A 20,796-nucleotide genomic window follows, 5' to 3' on the forward strand; every position below is an offset into this window, starting at 1 on the left:
GGCGTAAAACATTGCCAAATTTACCATGCGACTTGTTCGCTGTGGCGACCCCTGATGGGAGAAGCCGAAAGTGGAAGGTACAAAGCGTTCTAATTGGTTCCAAAATTCACGGGAAAATTTACAAAAGTATAAAAGGTGAAGAACTGATTCAGGGAAGTCAATACAAAAACTACAATTATTTTCTATATTTGAGAATTTGGATATAAACATATTTGTGGGGTAAATGTTATGTAGAATTCTTTTGTGTTTCTTTAATTTTGTTATTTATACAAAATGTATCTGGCAGTAGCCATGCTTTTTTCCAATTTATATAATTTAAAAGATTGTTCCAAAAGATTTCTCCTTTCAGTGTAATGTTTCTTTTTTTCACTTAAAGTATTACTAATATATTTGTTATTGCACTTTTTATTGAGGATATCAATACAATTAATTAATAAAGGAGAGTTAATTTCAGAGGCTTCCTGATATTTAAGGTGAGAAGTCATCAGTTGAATTAATCCTGAGGGGAGAGCTTTCATTACACTGTTAAATTCTTTGCTTGTTACTGGGAAACATGTTTTATTAAGAAACCTGCCATAATCCAAAATCGTTCCATTCTCATCAAAAAGATCCGAAACATAAATTATTTTTTTATCTACCCAGTTTTTTTTAAATAAAAATTTATTCCGTATTGTTATGTTTTCATTGTTCCAAATTATACTTTTGTGTGGTGAGAAATTGTGACTATGACATAACTTCCAAGCAAGAAGAGCCTGCTGATAAAAATTCGAGAGATTGATGGGAATCTTTTTGATATTATAATTACATTTTAATAGAAATTGAAGGGCACAGATACAAGTGATTGGCTTCAACCAATGAGTTATATCCATAGAGGAGACATCACATGGTTCCTCATGGGAGGAGAGCACTGCCATCTTGGTGAGGTCAAGTTACTACTGCGGTGCATGCATGTTAACACATTTTTTTGCATAATACCAGTTCATTGTGTGGGTTTCAACTGCCAAAATCAGAGAAATGAATCCATGAAGGAGGAAGGTATATCATTTCACGGGTAAGTATTTTGATTTTTTTCTTTTAATGCTGCAGGGGCTTCATTAATCATACACATGTTGACATGCATGATGCTACAGGGCTATTATCAACATGCTGCATGATGTACGTATAAATTGCTGTCGACATAAATGTATATTGATTTTGCTAAACCTGTATACAGCATATGCTATTATAGTAATATAGATTTATACATTTCTGACTCAGTGACTGAACTTTTCCTGCAGGTTTCCAATGGATTCAGACTTAAGGAAAAAGTGGGCCTTATAAAAAGAGCTAACCCAGATGGATCACTGTGGTACCAGCTAGTAATACAGTCTGGCTATGTTCAAAACATTTTCTGGAAACACATTTTGATGAGAGGCCAGACTGTTTGCTTGAAACCCGACACCATACCATCTATGTTACACAAATTGATCACTCACATGAATCAGTATAAATCTATTGTTTTTCTTTGTTGTTGTTTTTTTTTTAGGGTAAATCTATCACTTTTGGACTTCTTTTGAATATTTATTATTATTAATAGACTTTTTTATTGACTTGTTATTTATTGTTTTTATTGACTTACTATTGATATATTATTATTATTGTCTTATTGTTGGGATTTTCTAAATAATTTAAATTACATGTCAAAGAGGTCTAAAACTTCTAAATGTTTAGAAATTATTTTTAAAAATTCTTTGTAATAATTTTTTTATTTGTAAGAAGTCCTGCAACAATGCATTTTCATTAAAGTTTGAGCTTTTAAGGCTGACTGTTTCTGTTCTTTAACAAATGATGCATGCATGCATGCATGCATGCATACATACATGTAAATGTAAAACTATATATAGTATATAAAAGCTACTTAGATGCCACCAAAGGCTATAGAAATCATTGTCACGTGGGAGCGTCGTCGACCTCACCAAGATGGCGTCGCGCTCCGCCACCGTCGGCCAGGCTTCTAAAGCGGGCGTGTCTCCTCTAGCGACATAACTCATTGGCTTCAACATTACGATCGATGTCGCGTTACTTCCGATAATGACGTGACATCCGGTACACGAGTTTAAAAAAAAAAAACAACTAAAAATTGAATTAGCTTTTCTTAAATAAAATACATGACATGAAACTTGCTTTTAATTTGTAAAATGTAACTTGTTTCCTTCTTTACAATTTACAAAATAAAATGAAAAAAAAAACGTTTGGTGTTTTTATAAATAAATGTTGATATTAATATGTTACACAACTATAACAAACTTTTATGCAAACCCTGTCTTTACTTTATAATTAGTCATGTGAATTTTAAGATTAAATCTTTTTGTTATGGAACATTTTTGAATTCCTAAAGTCTGTACCAAGATAACCAAGTTATAATATATTTCAGGGCTTTTCAAGCCTAAGAAAAGAATCAAGCTAAGTAGAATCTGTTCATCTTTTTTGTGCTTTGAAAACTAATGGAAACTAGTGAATAGGTCTGGAACCATTTTTTTAAGTTTAAAAGGATGTGTTTGGTCACAGTATTATAGTTATTATCATAGTTATTCTCTCTTTTCTTTTAAGGACAATTCTTTAATTTAGGGTGTCCAAGCAGGTACATGTTGCTGCACAACAATGTTACCATGGAAATTACACTTAAGGGACAGATAGTTAAAGAGAAATATGGAATTAAATGTTCTCTTAGCACAAACAACCCCTTTAACTTGATAGTTTTAAAGCTGATGGATTCATACACATTAAATGAAAATAGATGTGTTTAAGTCAGTTATTACAATATATTTGATTAGATTTGAAAAGCATAGCTTTCAGTGCACATTAAAAATTTTGTTTCGCTTAAATAATTAGTAATTTTTTTGTGTGCATTTGATATGTTTGTGTATATTTTTACTGTGAAAAACCAAAACAAAACACAAGAGACAAGGTCCAGTTTTAAAAACTCTCTCAGTAACTCTATTTCTGTATTAATGTACAACCGTTGAAAATTACAGCTTTTTTTTTGGTGTTTTTTTTCTCTTTTTTTACATTTTTTTTGAAACGATCAACACAGCTGTTTTCCAGAAGAAACGTGAACAATATAAGCTGGGAAAAAGAAAAACAGAAAGAAAAAACAAACAAGGGGATGACTAAAGAAAGAGAAGCACAAACACAACAGGAGACAAACTAACAGGAAATGTTGGTTTTCTGTTATGGAGTGTGTTGGTGTGTGCACACTGTGAAAAAAGATGTCAGTGGGACACCCTGTTATTCTTTAGTGTGTGAATGACTGAGATTACACTTATTTCATCATCATACATGGCTTTAGATCACCCAATTAATGAATAAAGGCATTATTATCACACTTCAACGGAGGAAACCCACTCTGGCCTCAATCTACACTTCTTTTCCTGAAAAAAAAAGTTAGCAAAACTGTCATGGCAGTATTAATATTATACACCAATAAGGTAGCTTCATGTCATCCTAATTACCATCTGCCGGCAGTAAAACCAGCAGGTCATTCAGTCAAAGTGAAAGACCTGCAAAAAAGGTTACAGCAGCTGCCATCTACATACACGTTCATCTGGTTTAACCTTTCTCAATGCAAAGGAAAATTAAATTCACAAATTAGAACTACATAGGATTTATTCCTTTAAGGTGATATAAAAAAAAATAGCTATAATTGAATAACGTCTGCTGGCTTCACTGTTGCTCTGTACCTGATTTTGTTGGGAAATGTTAGCAAAAATCTTCTGGAAGTATCACCAACCTGCACAGATGGACGTTTGCAGCAGATGATTTAAACTAACAATGTCATACAAACAACCTTCCATCACCCTGTGGCATTACATATTTAGATATTTTAGTCATCTCCATCAATCTCACTTGAGATTAGACTACATTTCACATTTGCTGATAACCAGACAAAACTCAGGAAGTGATACTCATCGACCATCAGTCAGCACCTGCTACTCATTATGGTTTTACAATATGCCAAAAAAAATTAAATCTACAACAGACGATATCTGTCTGAAGAAAATATTTTTAACTTCTTTGTCTACCTAATACACCCACAAGCTTTTCCTTTATCATTTCGCTCCATGTGCTTTTTGTGGGATTGAAGGGTAACGAACAGGGCTGCTTCTCCAACTGGGCAAAAAATGTTTGCGTTACCATGGATACGTCTAATTTCACGGGGAGAGGAGGACCTGCTGTTTTTAGACTTTAAACCTCAGACTTTACCCCGCATAATCAGATCTGAAAAGCTGAAACAAGTGTTACCATGGTGGGTTAATGCTCTAAAACCAAAACCGTGTGCATGAGGAGCAAATGAAACACGAGTGGCCGGGGGGCAAGACGGTCATGACATTCTGTGACCCTGCAGCGTTACAAAATGGGAGGAGGCAAAAGGCAAAAATAAAGGGATGCAAATGGACGAGTGGTGAAAAGCGAATGGTGTGGCTGCACTGAGAGAAAGTGATGGAAGGAAGCAGAGGAAGAGACAAGAAAAAGAGGTGAGGAAGGAGAGATGCTGGTGCTCTGCAGTCACAATCGGAGCCTCAGGTGTCGTGAAAATCCTTCAACAGCGTCCGTCGCCTCTGCTCTGCAATGTGCATCTGATTCTCCAGATCCTGGATGAAACAGAAGCAGAAAATAAATTAATCAAAATGTATCTTGGTCTGATAGTGTCGTCTTTTTCCACCCCATCGTTCAGCCCCTGTTCTGGTCTCTTACCCCTCTGTCACTCGCACTGAGGTCCCCCTCGCCTCCCACCACTCCCCTCTCATAGCTGTCGGCCCGCTCCACCTTCCAGGACAGGTTCTCTATCTCTGCTTCAAGCTGCGCTTGTTGATACTCAAACTGTAGAAGACGGTGAAGAAGAAACAATGAAAGGGCAGAAAGAGTTTCAACATTGAACACAACAACAGCACAAACAAAAAAGCTCCTTACCAGCTGCTTCCGTTGCCCAGACTCCATGTAATAGGCATAAGGATAGGTGTACTGCAGTGTGTAGCGACACTGAAAACAGAGAAAGACCAGCTTTACGCTAAAGGATTTAGGAATGATAAGATTATTTGAATCAAAGTACCATATCTTCTGCACTTTAAGGTGCACTTAAAAGCCTTTTTTTTTAAAATCAAAAAAAGACATCATATATCCATCTTCTTCTGCTAATCAAGCACTAGGTCACGACTTGCTGGGACAGCAGTCTAAGCAAAAATGCCCAGACTTTCCTCTCTCCGGCCACTTCCTCCAGCTTTTTCCCAGGCAAGCTGAGAGTAGTCTCTCCAGCATGTCCTGGGTCTTCCCCAGGGCCTCCGCGCAGTGGGACATGTCCGGAACACCTCTCCAGGGAGGCGTCCAGGAGGCATCAGTACCAGACGCCTGAGCCACCTCAAGTGGCTCTACCCGAGCTCTCTCCTTGTATTCAGGACCTCGTTCTGTCTATTATTACCCAGAGCTCATAACCACGGGTGAAAAAAGCACACCGTACAATGCGGAGCACCTTATATATGGATTCATTTTGGTTGTGTTTACTGAAGCTAAAGTGATTTTTGAGAGGTACACTGTGTTCTGTCCAAATATGAGTCATTTCTTTTTTTACAAGTTTGGGTGATATTGTAAATATGCTAACACGGCCAAGATGTAGCGGTGTCCGACAGTCTTTTTTTTTGTGTTACAAACAAGGTTGTAAGTTTTAGAGGAGGTGAATACGCTAACCTGACAAACGTGTAGCATGTCACAAAGAAGAATTAGGATTGCTGTGAATGTAGTTCATAAAGTCTGATTGACACTTATCTCTCTCACTCTTTTGTCTCGTCTTATAGTTTAGTGTGACTAATATATGACAAATTTGAAAATAGACCATTGACGGTGTGGTGTACCTCATAATCCCATGCGCAGTATAGTGCAGAAAATGCATTACACAGATCCAAAGTTAATCAATATACCGTATTTTCCGGACTATAAGTCGCACTTTTTTTCATAGTTTGGCAAGGGGTGCGACTTATACTCCGCAGCGACTTATATTAGAAATAATTTGAAATAAATACATTGTTAACCCTCCTGTTATGTTCATTTGTGAGGAACAGAGATGATGTTTCTGGGTCAATTTGATGTATGAGGTATGTTAAGTGTTAAGAGGATGTTAAGTGACTCAGAGAATCAGCAAACTTTTTTTTACAGTAAGATCTTGAAGGCTAACAACATAATATTCTATTTTCCAATGATTTCATAGATTCAGAAATGCAATAAAAGTGAAAACTGTTTCTACAAATACAGGATGAAAACAGAGTATTAGTTAGCCAATGATGCTTCATGAAAGGAATAAATAAATAAGTTTGAGAAAAAATTACTGTGAAATTATGAGATAAACAGTCTGCTATGATTGTGTCATATAAGGTTGTGAAAGTTAAAATGCGACTTATAGTCCAGTGCGACTTATCTGTGTTTTTTTCTACTTTATAATGCATTTTTGGGCTGGTGCGACTTATACTCCGGTGCGACTTATAGTCCGGAAAATACGGTAGTGCAATGTGTTGGTAGCAGCCTTGTTTTGTGAGATTTACTGACATATCTGAGGAGTCACAGCAACGTTTTAACTATACCTTAGCAAGGAGCTTTGCAGCATTATGCAGGTACTGCCAGTCAATCCACGTTCCCAGATTGTTCATTACTCTTTCCTGGATCTTCTCCTGGATCCTATGGTACGTCTGAGCTTCCAGCTGCAGGGATTTGTTGTGGTTCTCCCACTGGTGGATTCAAAATGATATACACATAAAAAATCCTGAGGTGCAAATTCATTTATTTTCCACATTAACAAAAAGTATACGACTAAAACATGGTCGGATATTTTAAGTTGACAATTGAGTAGAAAGTGACATTAATTTGTTAGATCTTGAACAAAAAGAAATATAAAGATTTCACACATTTATGAAGCCTTTTCTTCTTTTTAAACCACAGTACTTAAGACTTACTCCAATGAAAATGGTTTTTAACATTATCTTGTGGTATTTTTATAATGAAGTAAATGAAGTACAAAATAGCATTTCTGAGAATTTCTTTATTTAAATTGTTGTGAATCAGTAGCAGATGGATAATATGCCGTTTGAAAAAGGGCTTCTGGCCCGCCCAGTGGATTTTCTATGCCTTGCTCCACTGCATTCGGATGCATCCTCTTGCAGACAAATAAATCTGTGTACATCCTTGTTTCCCTAGTCTGAGCTGGAATCTGGATCTAAATTGTACGGCTGGATAGCTCCGATGTTGCTCGCCATGTTTGTTGCACCGGTAATATTAGATTGGCGAACCGCTGGGAATGATGTAAAACTTTTTTTCTTGGCCACACGGACCCAGAGGAAAGGTTAAGTTTAGGATTACGGGTTACGGTTAAACTGCGTTCACACTGATTACGATTCACACGGTACAGGTGGCCAGTTTCAATTTTTTTTTGATTGGTAAAGACTAGGCCGAAAACAGCGAAAATTGCAATAAATGGTTACCTTCAATGTGCTAAAAGAATCTTATGGCAACTTGAAGAATTTAACGAATCAAATAAATCCCTTTATGCATTTGACAGATCGAATGGACCCCTTCACATTGTTGACCAATGAGATGGAGGCCTATTATGTTAGATGTTCGCCTCCTGTGTCGACGAGTCAATTTTTAAACTGTTACAATGAAATGGAAATTATGTTTTTGGTTGTTTTGCTCTTTGTTTATATACTGCAAATTATATTGTTATCGCAATATTAATCACTTATATAGCATATTGCGAGTTTTTCTCATATCATGCAGCCCTAGTAAAGACACAATATGAGGTCCTGCGGCGCGATTTGAGTGACTGGGACTCAAATCGTTTGCCTCGTTTAATCGAGGCAATGATAAAAATGGTCCCCTAATTTCATTCTTGTTTTTAGTTTTACCCTCTCTGGTTAATGCGGGACAGCAAGCCTTCAAACTTGTTCAGAGAGGGAATGCAAATGCAGAGAACACACTTAGGACTTTAAGTTTAATTTTAAATCCGTCCGTCCAACAACAAAATCCAGCCTTGGGCTTAAAATACATGCGGAGAATGCAGCAGTGTGCCAATTTCTCTTCTCCTGCACCTGAGCTTGTGCGCGCTGGGGTGGGCGAGGGGGCAGATCAGGGAGCTTGTGCTCCTGGGAGAAATACTCAGAAATGCAAAAATAATTTCATATTTTTGTTCTCATTCATAAGAAAAATGCAACACGCAAAAAACATGATTTTCATGGGAGAAGGACTCTAAAACAGCTCAAAGATGATTGGAGTGGGTTTTTGAGGATGTACATTTTTACTTTTCATTGACTTTAAATAGACTTTTTCTCTAAAAAAAAAAAAAAAAACTTAAACTCACCCTCTCAAAGTAGAAGAGGTATTTCTTCAGGGCCTCTCTGGCCTGAGCTTGCTGGCTCTGGTTAACTATATCCGGGTTTTCTTTGTAGCGGCTGCACTCGTAGTATTCACTGCCATGACTCTTCCAGTCTCCAAGGCACATCCAGCAGAAGTCTTTCATAACAAACACATTCTGTTATGGGCTCTGCATGTACCACTGTAGTTAATAAACTGTCAGTCTCACAAAAAGTAAGAGAATCAAATCTCATTTTCTCTTTAACTATCAACAATCAGGAATTTCTATGCATGTACAGATAAAATGGTTTCATCAGTCAAAGAAAAACAAAGAGGGGATAAACTGATGAAAATTAATCTTTAGATTAAATGGAAAATTATAATTATAAATTATTACAAGACCTGCAATTTTAGCTCATCTTGACAAAATAGTTTCTTTAGTTGCTGCTAAAAGGATAAACAAAACTCATGCATAGAATTTCCTGCAAAGGCGTCTTTTTTTGTTCTGATTAGTGACTTCCTTTTAAGGTATATTATGGCTCCAAGGGGATATGAAACACAGATAAAGGACTCACCGTGTTTGCACTTGGAACATTGCTGGAAAAATAAAAGACAAACACACACAGAAGAGTCAAGTTGAGTAACCAGAGGTCTGCTCCAAGATCTTTCAGTTTTCAGCAGTTCATGTTCAGATTCCTGTAATATGAATAAATGATCCCGCTTTCTAAGAAAGGGTGACTCACAGCTCCCACTCACCATGTGATTACACCCTCCATTCTTCTCGATGCAGATATTGCACTTTGGACACTAAAGAAACAACAAACACCTTTTACATTCCTGCTTCAAAATCTACAAAGTTCAAATATGATCAAAAGTGTTTAGACTTCTATACTCTTAAAGATTTTAAAACAGGCCGAAATGAAGAGTTTTATGTCTGTTAAAGTGGGTTTGTGAGCACTCATCGTACATCTTTAGTGTGTGCACTAATGTAGTTTGCAGTCTCTGAGTCGTCTGCACATTTGGTCAGCCATTTCCGAATGGTTGCACAGTCTGTGGGGGCGTGGTACATCTGACGGCATTTAAAACTAAGAGAGAGAAAAAGAAAAAGAAAAAGAAAAAAATTCATAAAAACAGCATCAAACGTCCTCCATGTAAACAGACAGTTAAGTGGCCATCAAAATAAAAATCTGGCTACATCTATCAAAAGAAAAGCAAACAGTTAAGTGAGGACTTTTCAAGCATTTTCTTTCAAATCATAACTTTTAGAGAGATCAACAGCAACAAAAAGATTCAAATGCTCTTAGCTGTTCTTAGGCATATTGCTTTTGGGTGACATTTGCTGGATCTTCCTACCAGAAGACTTCACCACAGCGGCTACACTGAACTCTGCGCGCCCGAGGCTCCTGCACCTTGATGACGATGGGGCAGTCTGCACCCGGACACAACTGCAACCGGAAGTGACTCTGCAGACAAATGCAAGAATGATTCAATCTCCAGGAAACAGAAATTTGAAAAATAACCAAACTCCAGTTTAGAAATGTAGAAATTATGATTGTTTCCCCCCCTTTAGTGTTATCTTCTTGTGTTTGAAAGAAAAAAAAAGCAACTGTTTCAATGTTTTAGAAAAAATCCTTTGTTCCGATGGAGTTTGCCTAATGTGGTCCGGCTTAAGTCCTGAACCTTGGTTTGGTCTGTATTTAGACTGGCATCAAGCGGCCCGTTCTGTTATGGACCAAAGCTTGTAAACAAAGCCACCTGACTTAAGATCTCATCAGTCATTGGCCAGGAACTAAACATGTTACAAACACTGACGTTTTTTTGTTTGTTTTTTTAAAGGAAATGAACTGAAGCAACAAGAGGAAGACCGACATGCTCTGCTTTACAATTCTTATCGGGACTGTTAACTTGTAAAAAAAATGTTATAATTCGACCAGTTTTGAACGTCAGGAACAACACTTTTTACTTTGGTTTGCTCTGTACAAACTGAAACACTAAATGAATTTGATAACTGAGATCACACATTTACTTTAAGATACTACTTGATTACACATACATTAATTTATAATAATTCTAGCTAAAATATACAGATTTCATTCAATTAGTAATCTAAACTAGAACAAGGTGAACGTTTAATGAATAACATAAGAATTCTTTACATCAAGAATCACCATGAAGCTGTTTTTTTGCCTAAAAGAAATCCAGGAATGTACTTTAAATGAAAAATGTACTAATGGATTTGGAAGATTGATATGGCATTTTCTAAAAAGATGATTGATTCAATTTAGAATACCGGTAATCTTTGTTTTGTTTTTAAGTATGACCCATTTCTCTCATACAGACAAAGGTCTCTCCTGAACTGAATGGGTAAAATCGGCAGTCAGATACCTCGATGTAGTCTCTAAAGAGGTAGCGTCTGTATTTGTCCTTCAGCTCCTCTCCCTGCAGCAGAGGCAGAACAAAGTCCTCTGGCATCCGGAGAGGACAGTCCTGAGCCATACACGAGATACCTAAACACGCACACACACACACACACACACACACACACAATGTATGCTTAAGCATCAGGCAACAGGAAGCAGGAGGTGTTTCTTCAAAAATAACAGATCAGAAATGGATATATCTGATTTTAAGAATGTTTATAAACAAGAAAACCTGCAATTTGTGTTTTAATCTAAATCTCCTAAAGATTTTCTGTTCTTTGTCCTCTCGACCGCTAAAGCTGGCTGATCAGGTCAAGCCCCGCATCAGCATTGTTTCTGTTTGTACACAAAGTTCATCACCGACACACAAAATTCCATTCGGATTGTGTTTGAAGCAGAATCACGCAGACTGAAAAGGTGGATCTGGGTCAGCAGTCACCACTAAACTATCAACACTCCAGCAGATAGAGCCTCTTATCAGACTCCAGCGGTGTGGACTGACCTTATCAGAGAGGCCATTATGAAGTACTACAAAGGCAGGCACAAACACACACACTTACAACAGTTGTATGCAGTCTGACTGCACACAACTTACACACCCATCTGCTAACCTGCTGACACACGGATTAAAATGAGGGATGCCTGTAAAAGTTCATGCCAGACTGGAGTTACAAAAACTTAATCAAGTTTGTCTGCTTATTTTATATCAACACAAATATAAACAATTGTCCATATTCCTCCACTACTGGTTGATCCACTTCCAATTCATGCCTGGGGGCCTTCAGTAAGCATTAGTTCCTCTAAGGAAAGGTCACAAGCAGAGGAACTCCATCTACTTCCTTTTAGTCTTTATTTTATAATTAACTGCCCAGAAACTGAGCAGACAAATAAAAGCTGAAGGTCTTTTGTATTGGAAACATTTTACTGTTACAATAGGAGGGTATGAATCATGTAAGTGATGTGTATATTTGTATACAAATGAGGTGTATATTTGTATAAACCCCTTTTGTATTTGAGGCTAAACTTTATTTATTATGCTTGCATACATTTCTAGTCGGACCTAACGGAAAGAAAAAGAAGAGATAAAGGAGAGAGTGGGATGTTAGAGTTGGGGGATTGGGGGGGGGGGGGTGTTCACGTTTGTGTTTACAATGACTGCCTGATGCTGGATCTGCAATTTTAGATTGTAATCTTGGAAAAAAATTGTCCAATTTCAGGCAAGTTGTGCAAAGACAACAGGCCTATTTTGTACTTTTATCCCCACCACAAAGACCACAGCATGAGTGATGGATGCTTCTGACAACTTGTGTTTTCTAAAATGCCTCATTTGGCCACTAAGGTTACTCTCTGCCACAACGGCTGCTAATAGTGTGTGGCATCTAAATGGCGTTCGGTGCGCACACACATTTTCTTTAGAAACTGCCATTCCATCTAGAAATTCTAATCATTTCACAAAGATTGTGGTGGGATATAAATATAATTTCTGTCCGTTGGTTTTCTTTAGATCTGCAGTTCTACAAATGAGGAATCTAAATGAATCTCTGTATGGAAAGCAGCACGTGGACCTCAGAGACCGTCATGAAGAATCCACTCCTGAACCAGGAGATTACAAAATCCTGTTGTGGCTGTTTATGATATTTATGATTGGAACAGTGTTAACACAATGGAACACACATGGAATATATCAAATTCCTGATTCCTCTTCTTTTCTAATACCAGGTGATTTAAACAGCAATGAGTGGAGCAGCAATGATGATGAGACTCGTGTACATTCAAACACATTTCCACAATGCAAGGACCAGACGGTTGTCAAATGCGGAAAGTGCAACATTGATCCGTGCCTTAACAAAAGTTTAAACTGCTTCTTTGCATTTCACAGTTAGAGTTTAGAAATGTGCAATTTCTCCATTGACAGGATATTAACACTGAGTTTGGGGTTTTAATTTGTTTTTATAGTGGTGTTTTTGGTTGTTTTTTTTAGCTTATTAGAGTGAAATGACTGTGTTGCCTAAATAAAAGCCACTTCATAGAGATGTAAACAGGTCTTCCATTTGTCACAAATTTGCAGATTTTGTCTATTTTATGTGCTATAGTAAATGGAACTATTTTAACTTATTTAGCATCTACTTGAATGTAAAAACATCTTTATTTTTTTTGCCGGAAAATAAAATCGGGCATCATGGGATTAAATAAAAGATTTACTCTGAAAATTATCCAAAGCTTCAACACTTTTTAATTAAATAAAAACAGGAATACAATAATTCAAAACCTGTTTTTTCACTTTTAAATCCAGAGTTGGTCACAAATACCAGCTTTGATGACCAACATGCAGACCAAGGAATACTCACCTACTCCTGTGCCATCTTTGACTAAAACAGTGCAGTGCTGCTCCCAGCATGCTGTGCAGAAATAATGCTGACAGGGCAGTGTCAGCAAGTAGTCCCTCCTGACAACCTGTAGACACACACCACACTGGAGGGACTGAGGGGCCTGAAAAAAGCACAGGCAGCAATCATGAAACACGCCGACACAAGCCTGATGCGCCACAAAACTGCAGAGTTTTAAACACCAAAATTAGGTTGTTTTAATTTAATATGGCCATATTTTGAATAGAAATCAGTTTTTGTTTTTATAATCAAGCAGCTTGACTTATTTGAAGATGTTTACTCCAACGATGGATCGGATTATTAAGCTGCTGGATGTACAGAAAAGATCAAGTAAACAGCAGCAGCTGCTGCAGCTTTAAAACAACATCAGCTGCATTTAACACTGATGGCACTTTGTGGTTAAAGAGAATGGAGGAAAACACACTCACAGTGACTAATCTGCTGCTGCTGCTGGGGGGCTGGACCAGAGCATCAGACATTAGAAGAGAGGGGTTGGACTTGCATCTGTAGGGAATGAGGAAAAAACCCACGAGGTCAACTTAACACGAGAGGAAAAAGATTCTAAGTTAAGCCGGAGCTTTCCAATTCACCATCAACAGACAAATCAGAATGCATTTGCTGAGACATTCAAACTAAAACCCGTAATTATGTCCTTTCTAGTTTTAACTAACGTTTACACCTGTTTTTATTCTGCAGATTAAAAAGGATTGATCAGCAAAGGAAAAAGAATATTCTTTAGATGCATTAACAATTTCACAACTTGTAATTTCTCAACATTAAAGAATCATACAAGAAAAAAAAAAATCTAGATTGTTTTAATAGGAAAATATGATAAATAAAATGAGGAGAGAAAAGTTAGCAGCACAGAAGAAACATCCAGAAAAATAAAAAAACAAACCTGTCCAGGATTTGTGAAACCTGCCAGTAAAAATGAACCAGGATCAGTTTGGCCACTGAGGGTAAAACCTGCAAAAGGAAGAAGCAGAAATGAAACGTTTCACTTTGATTCCTTCAAAACAAAGCAAAAAAACTACAGACAACATTCCTGCATGCATTTGTCAACAAATATTAATGCTGATCAATCATTTACACTATTCCCTATATTGTGTGGGAGCACTTTCCAACACATCACTGCTGCTTATCGCAACTAATAAGTCTGTTCGTTTTCTCTATGATTTTAAAACATTTCCACAGAACTGACACGTGGGATCAAATCCGAATCTGCTTAAGGTTTTTGTATTTAGGTACATTAAAAGAACAGTGCATATTTTCAAAAAAAAAAGAACATTTGAAAACAGTTTTTAACTTGAAAGCAGACACTGTAAACAAGTTGACATTTTGAAAGAATATATATTTTTAATTTGCAGAAATACTAAAAACCTATAAACCCAAAATTGTTGACCAAAAAAAAAAGTTTATTTGGAACAGCTCCTGTTTTGAATTTGGAGTTTTAATTTTTCTGTTTCTCTCCCTCTCATCTTTCCATCAGCTTCAATTGGGGTCTTTTAGATTTGGCGGTGGGCCGTTGAGTCCACTGGTGACAGGACATGATTGACATCATGAGACAGAGGTTATGGTGACGTAATTTCTGCCCCAGTACATCATCTGTGGCCAATTGTAGTGCTAATGCCCCCTAAAGATTGGTAGATGAGAGGAGGGATGACACAGGAGTCAGCAAAACCTCTGTCACTAAATGTCAAACACGTCCCGGTAGCCAACAGGCTCAAAGCCACACCCCCACGTAAAATCAGGCTCAGCGCAGGAAAAAGAAAAGTCTGTACTGAAAAAACCTGATTACAGAGCCAGAAAAATGTTACGTTTTAGGGAAGAATAACAAAAAAGCATCTTCACCCAAAAACAACCTCTGCTTTTTTCCATAGAAACACAACAAAACATGCCCCACCCACCTTCAGTGCGGCAGCGACATTGTTCACTTCCTCCATCAGCACCCTCTGACTCTCTTTATACGTCAGACAAGTAAACTGATACTCCTCTGGGTCGAAGGAATCCGCGCTCTGTTGCTCCACATCACTGGCCACGCCTTCATAATAACCTGGTATGTCAACTTCTTCATCCACTCCATCATCCTCATCCTCCTCTTCAGAGTTCACCCCGAAGTCCTCTTCGTTGCTGTCTGAAGCCTGGCTGTTCATGTCCACGGACATCCAGTCGATTCAATCAACCACCCAGACAGGTAGACGACTTGCCTACCTGCCAGATCCACCTAGTTCAGGTGTAGCCTAAATGGTTGTGGAGCTCCACCCCCTCCCCCCTGCTTTCTTCCAGCAACTTGTCCACCTGGTGCCACTGTTAGGGGACACCCTGCCTTCCTGTCTGCCTGAGGCGCATATGGAGCGCGCTCAGCAGCAACGGAAAAAGCAGAAAAAGTCACACTCTCCGTCACTCATTTGGGCCACAGATTACTGCTCCGTCTGCAAAAGAAGGGAACCTGGAAAGACAAAGGGAAAACAGAGACGAGAGGGACATTTTTAAAAAGCCCTGAGTTCATCGGGACAAAAAAAAAAAAAAAAAAAACAACTGAAGCAAAAGAAAAAATTCCCACATTGTTTGTTAAACTGAAAAATAGTTTAAACTGGGTTTTATTTTTGTTTGATAATCTAAGAGTTTTTAGACTAGAAGCTCACACCATAAGGAAACTTCCACTTTCCTCTGTTGTTCTTCCTTTTTTCCTTCCTGTTTGCTGTTAAAACTACTGCTGTAATGTCAGCTTCAGCACCAAAGCGTGCAATACCCTTCAAAGGTAAAGACCCACTCAGATGAAAATGGAGCTGAGGCATTTTTCTCATGATAGAGGATAAAAATTGCTTCATTTAAATAGTTGTGAATCATAGTCAGTCGACAAAAATGCATGAAGCAGTGACATAGGAGCTGGAGTCAACTGGCCACAAGCTCCCCGATCCGCTCCATTCTGATGAAATCATTGCAGACAAATAGATCCATGCGGCTGTAAGCTAGGGTGGGAAGTGGCTCCATGCCAACAATTCCACCCACAACACAGAGGCAAATGTTTAATGAACTTTCATGAATTAGTGAAGCCCGTTGAGACAACTGTGTTATAATATTGGGCTATATAAATAAAACTGAATTGAATTCAATTTTGGATAAAAACAGCAAAGACAACTGGGAATACTTTAAAGGGTTGGCTGTAGTGGGGTTTTAGCCTACATCAACAACAAAAAAACAAAAATGTGGATTTAAAATGATTTGTTGATGCAACATGTAAACACAGGCCATTAATCAGGGAAATTAAAATATCTGTGGAAAACTAAATTCAAATCAAACATTTTGTAACTGTGGTTTCAATCTTAAAATGCAGAATAACAAAAACCACATGGAGTCTGGAAGTGATGTGACTGCGGCTGTGAGGAATAAACGCACAAACAGAAGAATATTACAAAACTAAAGACACACGATAGCTTTGGGACTGTGTTGTAATAGCAAACAGCTGATGGATTACTCAAGCTTTTTTATTGCATTTGTCTTGTAAAAAGTTACTGACTTTTACATGTCACTCATCGGATGTTGTGGATTTTCCACGCCTCGTTTAGCCACAATCTGACCTTAAAGAAGCACAATTTATAAACAAACTAATTTTGGTCTCTAAAGCTTTGCAGCTCAGGAATTCATCTTCAGTTGTGAGTTTTACAAACCCCAACAAAATTTCCAGATAATACTAAAATCTGTTGGTGGTAAAACTGGGAAGTCAGGATATAAAAGCAGAACTATATTGCACAAAACAAAAAGCTCTTATATAATGATTTAATCAAAGTCAGCTACATAAAGACACACGATCCCAGCGGAGGGATACATTTACAAATATTAAACTCTGTACTTCGGAAAAGCCTGCCAGCCGTCCGACAGACGTGCATTCCGCTGAAGCCAGGTTAAAAATAGGCAACTAACTGGGTGACACACATCTTGCCAGGCAAATGGAACACAATCAACTCGGGTTAGATAACGTGTTTTGAAACAAGTCTCGGAATGGGATTCAAGGAGTTTGAAAGCCTGCAAGCGGAGAGCATTTATTCCGACACTTCACCATAAATGAGCGAAACTCCCTCGCTAGCCGGATTAGCTTCCAGGCTAACGAGATAGCAAGTATGTCAAGCACATAAGTAGCTATTATTACACCAAACACATAATTACAACCAGAATGTTTTGCAAGTCGCAATTACAGATAAGAAAAGGTTTTCTCCCCTACAAATAAGCTGAAGTGGTCAAGAATCTGCAAAGCCTCATCACCCACTCTTGCTAAGCCTCCGCCTCTCATTACTCTAGTCCGGGGACAGAGATGTAAACAAGGCCCTTAGCAGCCCGGGAGTGAACACACACATTTAAAGGGCTGCCGTCTGCGTTTCCAGCGTTTCAAGTTCACGATGTTTACCTGCTGGAGCACAGCTGCGCGGACTTTCTGTGACCACTATGAAGGACTTTTCATGAGGGGAAATCTGGAGAGCGATGTTCACCTGTGTGCTTGCCTGTTTAGCGGAAGATAGACTGTTGGAGGTGCTTATCAGTGACGTCATGTCCGCCCCAGCCTCCTCCTCCTCTTCCTCCTGAAGGAGCCCATCAGCAGTAACCATAATTTGGTTGCTGACATCTGCAGTGCTTTCCTGTTTTCTGTTCTTTAGGGCTCAACCTCACAGAAAAATAAAATAACTTATATTACTTCGGTTATATTTCGGAATCTGAAAGATATTTTCATTTGAAAAATTGCCCGATTCTCTTTTTTTTTAATTTATTTCTAAGCATTTTTTAAAAACTTTATTGTGTAAAACAGAAGTACAATACAAAACACAATTTTACAAAATAAAATTCAAATATGCCAGGGGAGCATACATATTAAATACATTTTACATAAAAACATTCAGGTTTCTGCAACTTTCATATAGACATACAGCTTTCTGATTAAGACTCTTGGAGATGTTACTGATATACATTTCAATTTGTTTGATTAAAACAGGGAAAAAAATAGAAGATGAAGAAAATTTACATTTATGTATATAAAATTTGCCAAAAATAATAATAAGATTAATTATGAGTTTTTTATTTGAGTCCAAATTTTTATTATGAAGGCCAAAAATTATATGTTCAAACTTTAGATTAAAGTTGGGGTGAATGCGATTTCTAATAAATTGTAAACATTTTTTCCAAAAGATTCTAATTATAGTACAATTCCAAAAAAGTTGGTTAATTGTTTCTGGATATTCTTTGCAAAAAGTACAGTTAGGGTCAATTGTTTTAATGTATTTAGCATAAATTGATTGGTGCGGTAAATTTTGTGAATTATTTTAAAAGAAACTTCTTTCATTTTATTATTTATCATAAATTTTTGGGTGACACTCCATCCTTTCTTCCAGATGCTGTCGGGAACAAAACGTCTCCAGTAGGTTTTAGTACACGGTACAGAAATGACATCCCTTTGAAACAACACACGTATTTTTTTGTTGTTATTCTTGTGTGTAGGGGTAAAACAAATTTTTCCTGTGGTGGTGGCAGTTGCATCCATAGAGGGCATTTCTTCGTTCGTAGCAGTTGTTTTAAACATTTGGCATATTTCTTTGGAAACAGCATCAAACACAATGGCATACTCTTTAGGAGTCACAACCAGATTATATTTAGTGTTGAATTCAGTAAACCTTAATAAATGCCCGTTCGTGTCAAAAATTTGGCTCACCAGTAGAATTTTTTTCTCAACCCAATGTGGAAAATATAAAGATTTATTCTTGTATAATAAATATTTGTTGTTCCAAATAAAGAAGTTATGGGGGGAGAAATTGTGTTTGTATAGAAGTGCCCATGCAAGAAGAGCTTGTTTGTGGAATGCTGATAGTTTAGCTGGTATTTTCTCAACATTGTAATGACAAAGGAGAAGAAAGTTAAGGTTGCCTAAGTTTGAAAATATAAAATCTGGAAATATATTCCAAATTGAAGTAGGATTTTTTAGGTAGGATTTGATCCAGTTTATTTTAAATGTGTTATTTAGGGTTGTAAAATCAAGAAAGTTTAGTCCTCCATTCTCGTACGAGTTCATTACCACAGATTTTTTTAAATAATGTATACGGCTTTTCCAGATAAAGTTAAATAAAATTTGGTCAACAGATTTTAATGTTTGATTGTCTACGTACAGAGATAATGCAGAGTAGGTGAGTCGAGAGATTCCCTCTGCCTTTGACAGCAGGACTCTGCCTTTTAGGCTCAGGTCTCTTTGAAGCCATAAGTTAAAACGTTTTCAGATTTTCTCTATTATGGGAATAAAATTTAAAGAACTTCTCTCTAGTTCGTTTTTGGTGATGGTAATCCCTAGATATGTTACACTTTCTTTGATGGGGATTTCACATATGGATCCTGTTTGATCATTTTTGATAGATATTAATTCACATTTTTTAATGTTAAGATGAAGTCCAGAAATATTAGAAAAAGCTTTTATTAGATTTAGTGCTCGAGGAATTTGACTGCTATCTTTCAAAAAAAGGGTCGTATCATCAGCTAATTGGCTAATAAGAATCTCTTTACCAAAGACAGCCTTTCAAATCATTAATAGTTATGTAATCTGCCAGAGTTTGAGTGGCTAATAAAAATAGATATGGTGAGATGGGGCAACCCTGTTGTATTCCTCTTTTAATATTAAAACGGGGAGAAGTACCATATTTTAGTTTTACTGAGCAGTTAGCATTACTGTATAACAGTTTTATTGCATCGCAAAAATAAGAGCCAAAACCGAATTTGTGAAGGCAGCTAAAAAGAAACGTGTGATTAATTGAATCAAAAGCTTTATAAAAGTCCAAAAAAAGAATGTAACTTTGATCTGTTATTAAATGTGAATAATCTAAAATATCTGGTACAAGCCGGATGTTATTAGAAATCTGTCTTTTGTGCATAAATCCTGACTGGGTTTCTCCAATCACAGAGTCCAAGGCTGATTTCAGTCTGTGAGCAAATACAGAGGCAATAATTTTATAATCATTATTCAATAAACTGATCGGGCGCCAGTTATCAATATTGAGAGTGTCTTTTTTGGGTTTCGGGAGGAGAGTGATCATTCCTTGATTCAGTGTTGGAGGAAGAGTGCCTTGGCGAAGGCTTTCTAAGAAGACCTGCGTTAAAAAAGGAGCAATTGTGATACTAACTTGTTTGTAAAATTCCCCAGTTAATCCATCTGGTCCAGGAGATTTGTTATTTTTCAGTTTGTTTATAGAAGTCAGTATTTCGTTAACAGTGACAGGAGAGTCACAGATTTCACGTTCAGAGGGATTAATAGATTGTGAATAAATGTTATCTAAAAACTGTTGGGGATTGTCAGTGGAATCATTAACAGAATTAAGTTTACTATAGAAAGAACTAACAAATTTAGCAATAACGGAGGGGTCTGAATTTAGTTGGCCATCAATATTTAACTGGTGTAATGTATTTGATTTAGCACGATGCTTTTCTAATTGGAAGAAGTAAGAAGAATTGCTTTCACCCTCTTCCAGCCATTTTAGTCGAGATCTGACAAAAAGTGTGTTCATCCGTCCCTCATCCACCGCTCCCACACCGTTCGCAGCCTAACTTTGAACGCCCTGTTCACACCGATGTCCAGCAGTTGGAGTTCCTTC

General features: G+C 37.3%; 1 protein-coding gene across 3 annotated transcripts; it reads right to left on the minus strand.

The window, feature by feature from the left end:
• Nucleotides 1-2,948: 2,948 nt before the first annotated feature.
• arih2 (ariadne homolog 2 (Drosophila)) lies at nt 2,949-17,888 on the minus strand. 3 transcript variants are annotated; one of them, XM_004070322.5, is made up of 15 exons: nt 17,583-17,734; nt 15,085-15,626; nt 14,076-14,143; nt 13,606-13,681; nt 13,139-13,280; nt 10,756-10,877; nt 9,724-9,833; nt 9,338-9,455; nt 9,127-9,177; nt 8,946-8,967; nt 8,378-8,529; nt 6,609-6,752; nt 4,951-5,019; nt 4,735-4,860; nt 2,949-4,631 (listed from the first exon to the last, which is right to left on the minus strand). In XM_004070322.5, the coding sequence occupies exons 2-15, from the start codon at nt 15,340-15,342 to the stop codon at nt 4,560-4,562; spliced, it is 1,530 nt and encodes a 509-aa protein (XP_004070370.1). In that variant the 5' UTR covers nt 15,343-15,626; nt 17,583-17,734; the 3' UTR covers nt 2,949-4,559. The 3 variants fall into 3 exon arrangements, with proteins under 3 accessions (XP_004070370.1, XP_078805698.1, XP_078805697.1); XM_078949572.1 differs by having other exon boundaries at nt 4,735-5,019; nt 17,665-17,888; XM_078949571.1 differs by having other exon boundaries at nt 4,735-5,019.
• Nucleotides 17,889-20,796: the final 2,908 nt, after the last annotated feature.

Source organism: Oryzias latipes, chromosome 7 (genome assembly GCF_053564925.1).
Source record: "Oryzias latipes strain Hd-rR chromosome 7, Olatipes_Hd-rR_3.1".
In the NCBI taxonomy this organism is placed as follows: Eukaryota; Metazoa; Chordata; class Actinopteri; order Beloniformes; family Adrianichthyidae; genus Oryzias; species Oryzias latipes.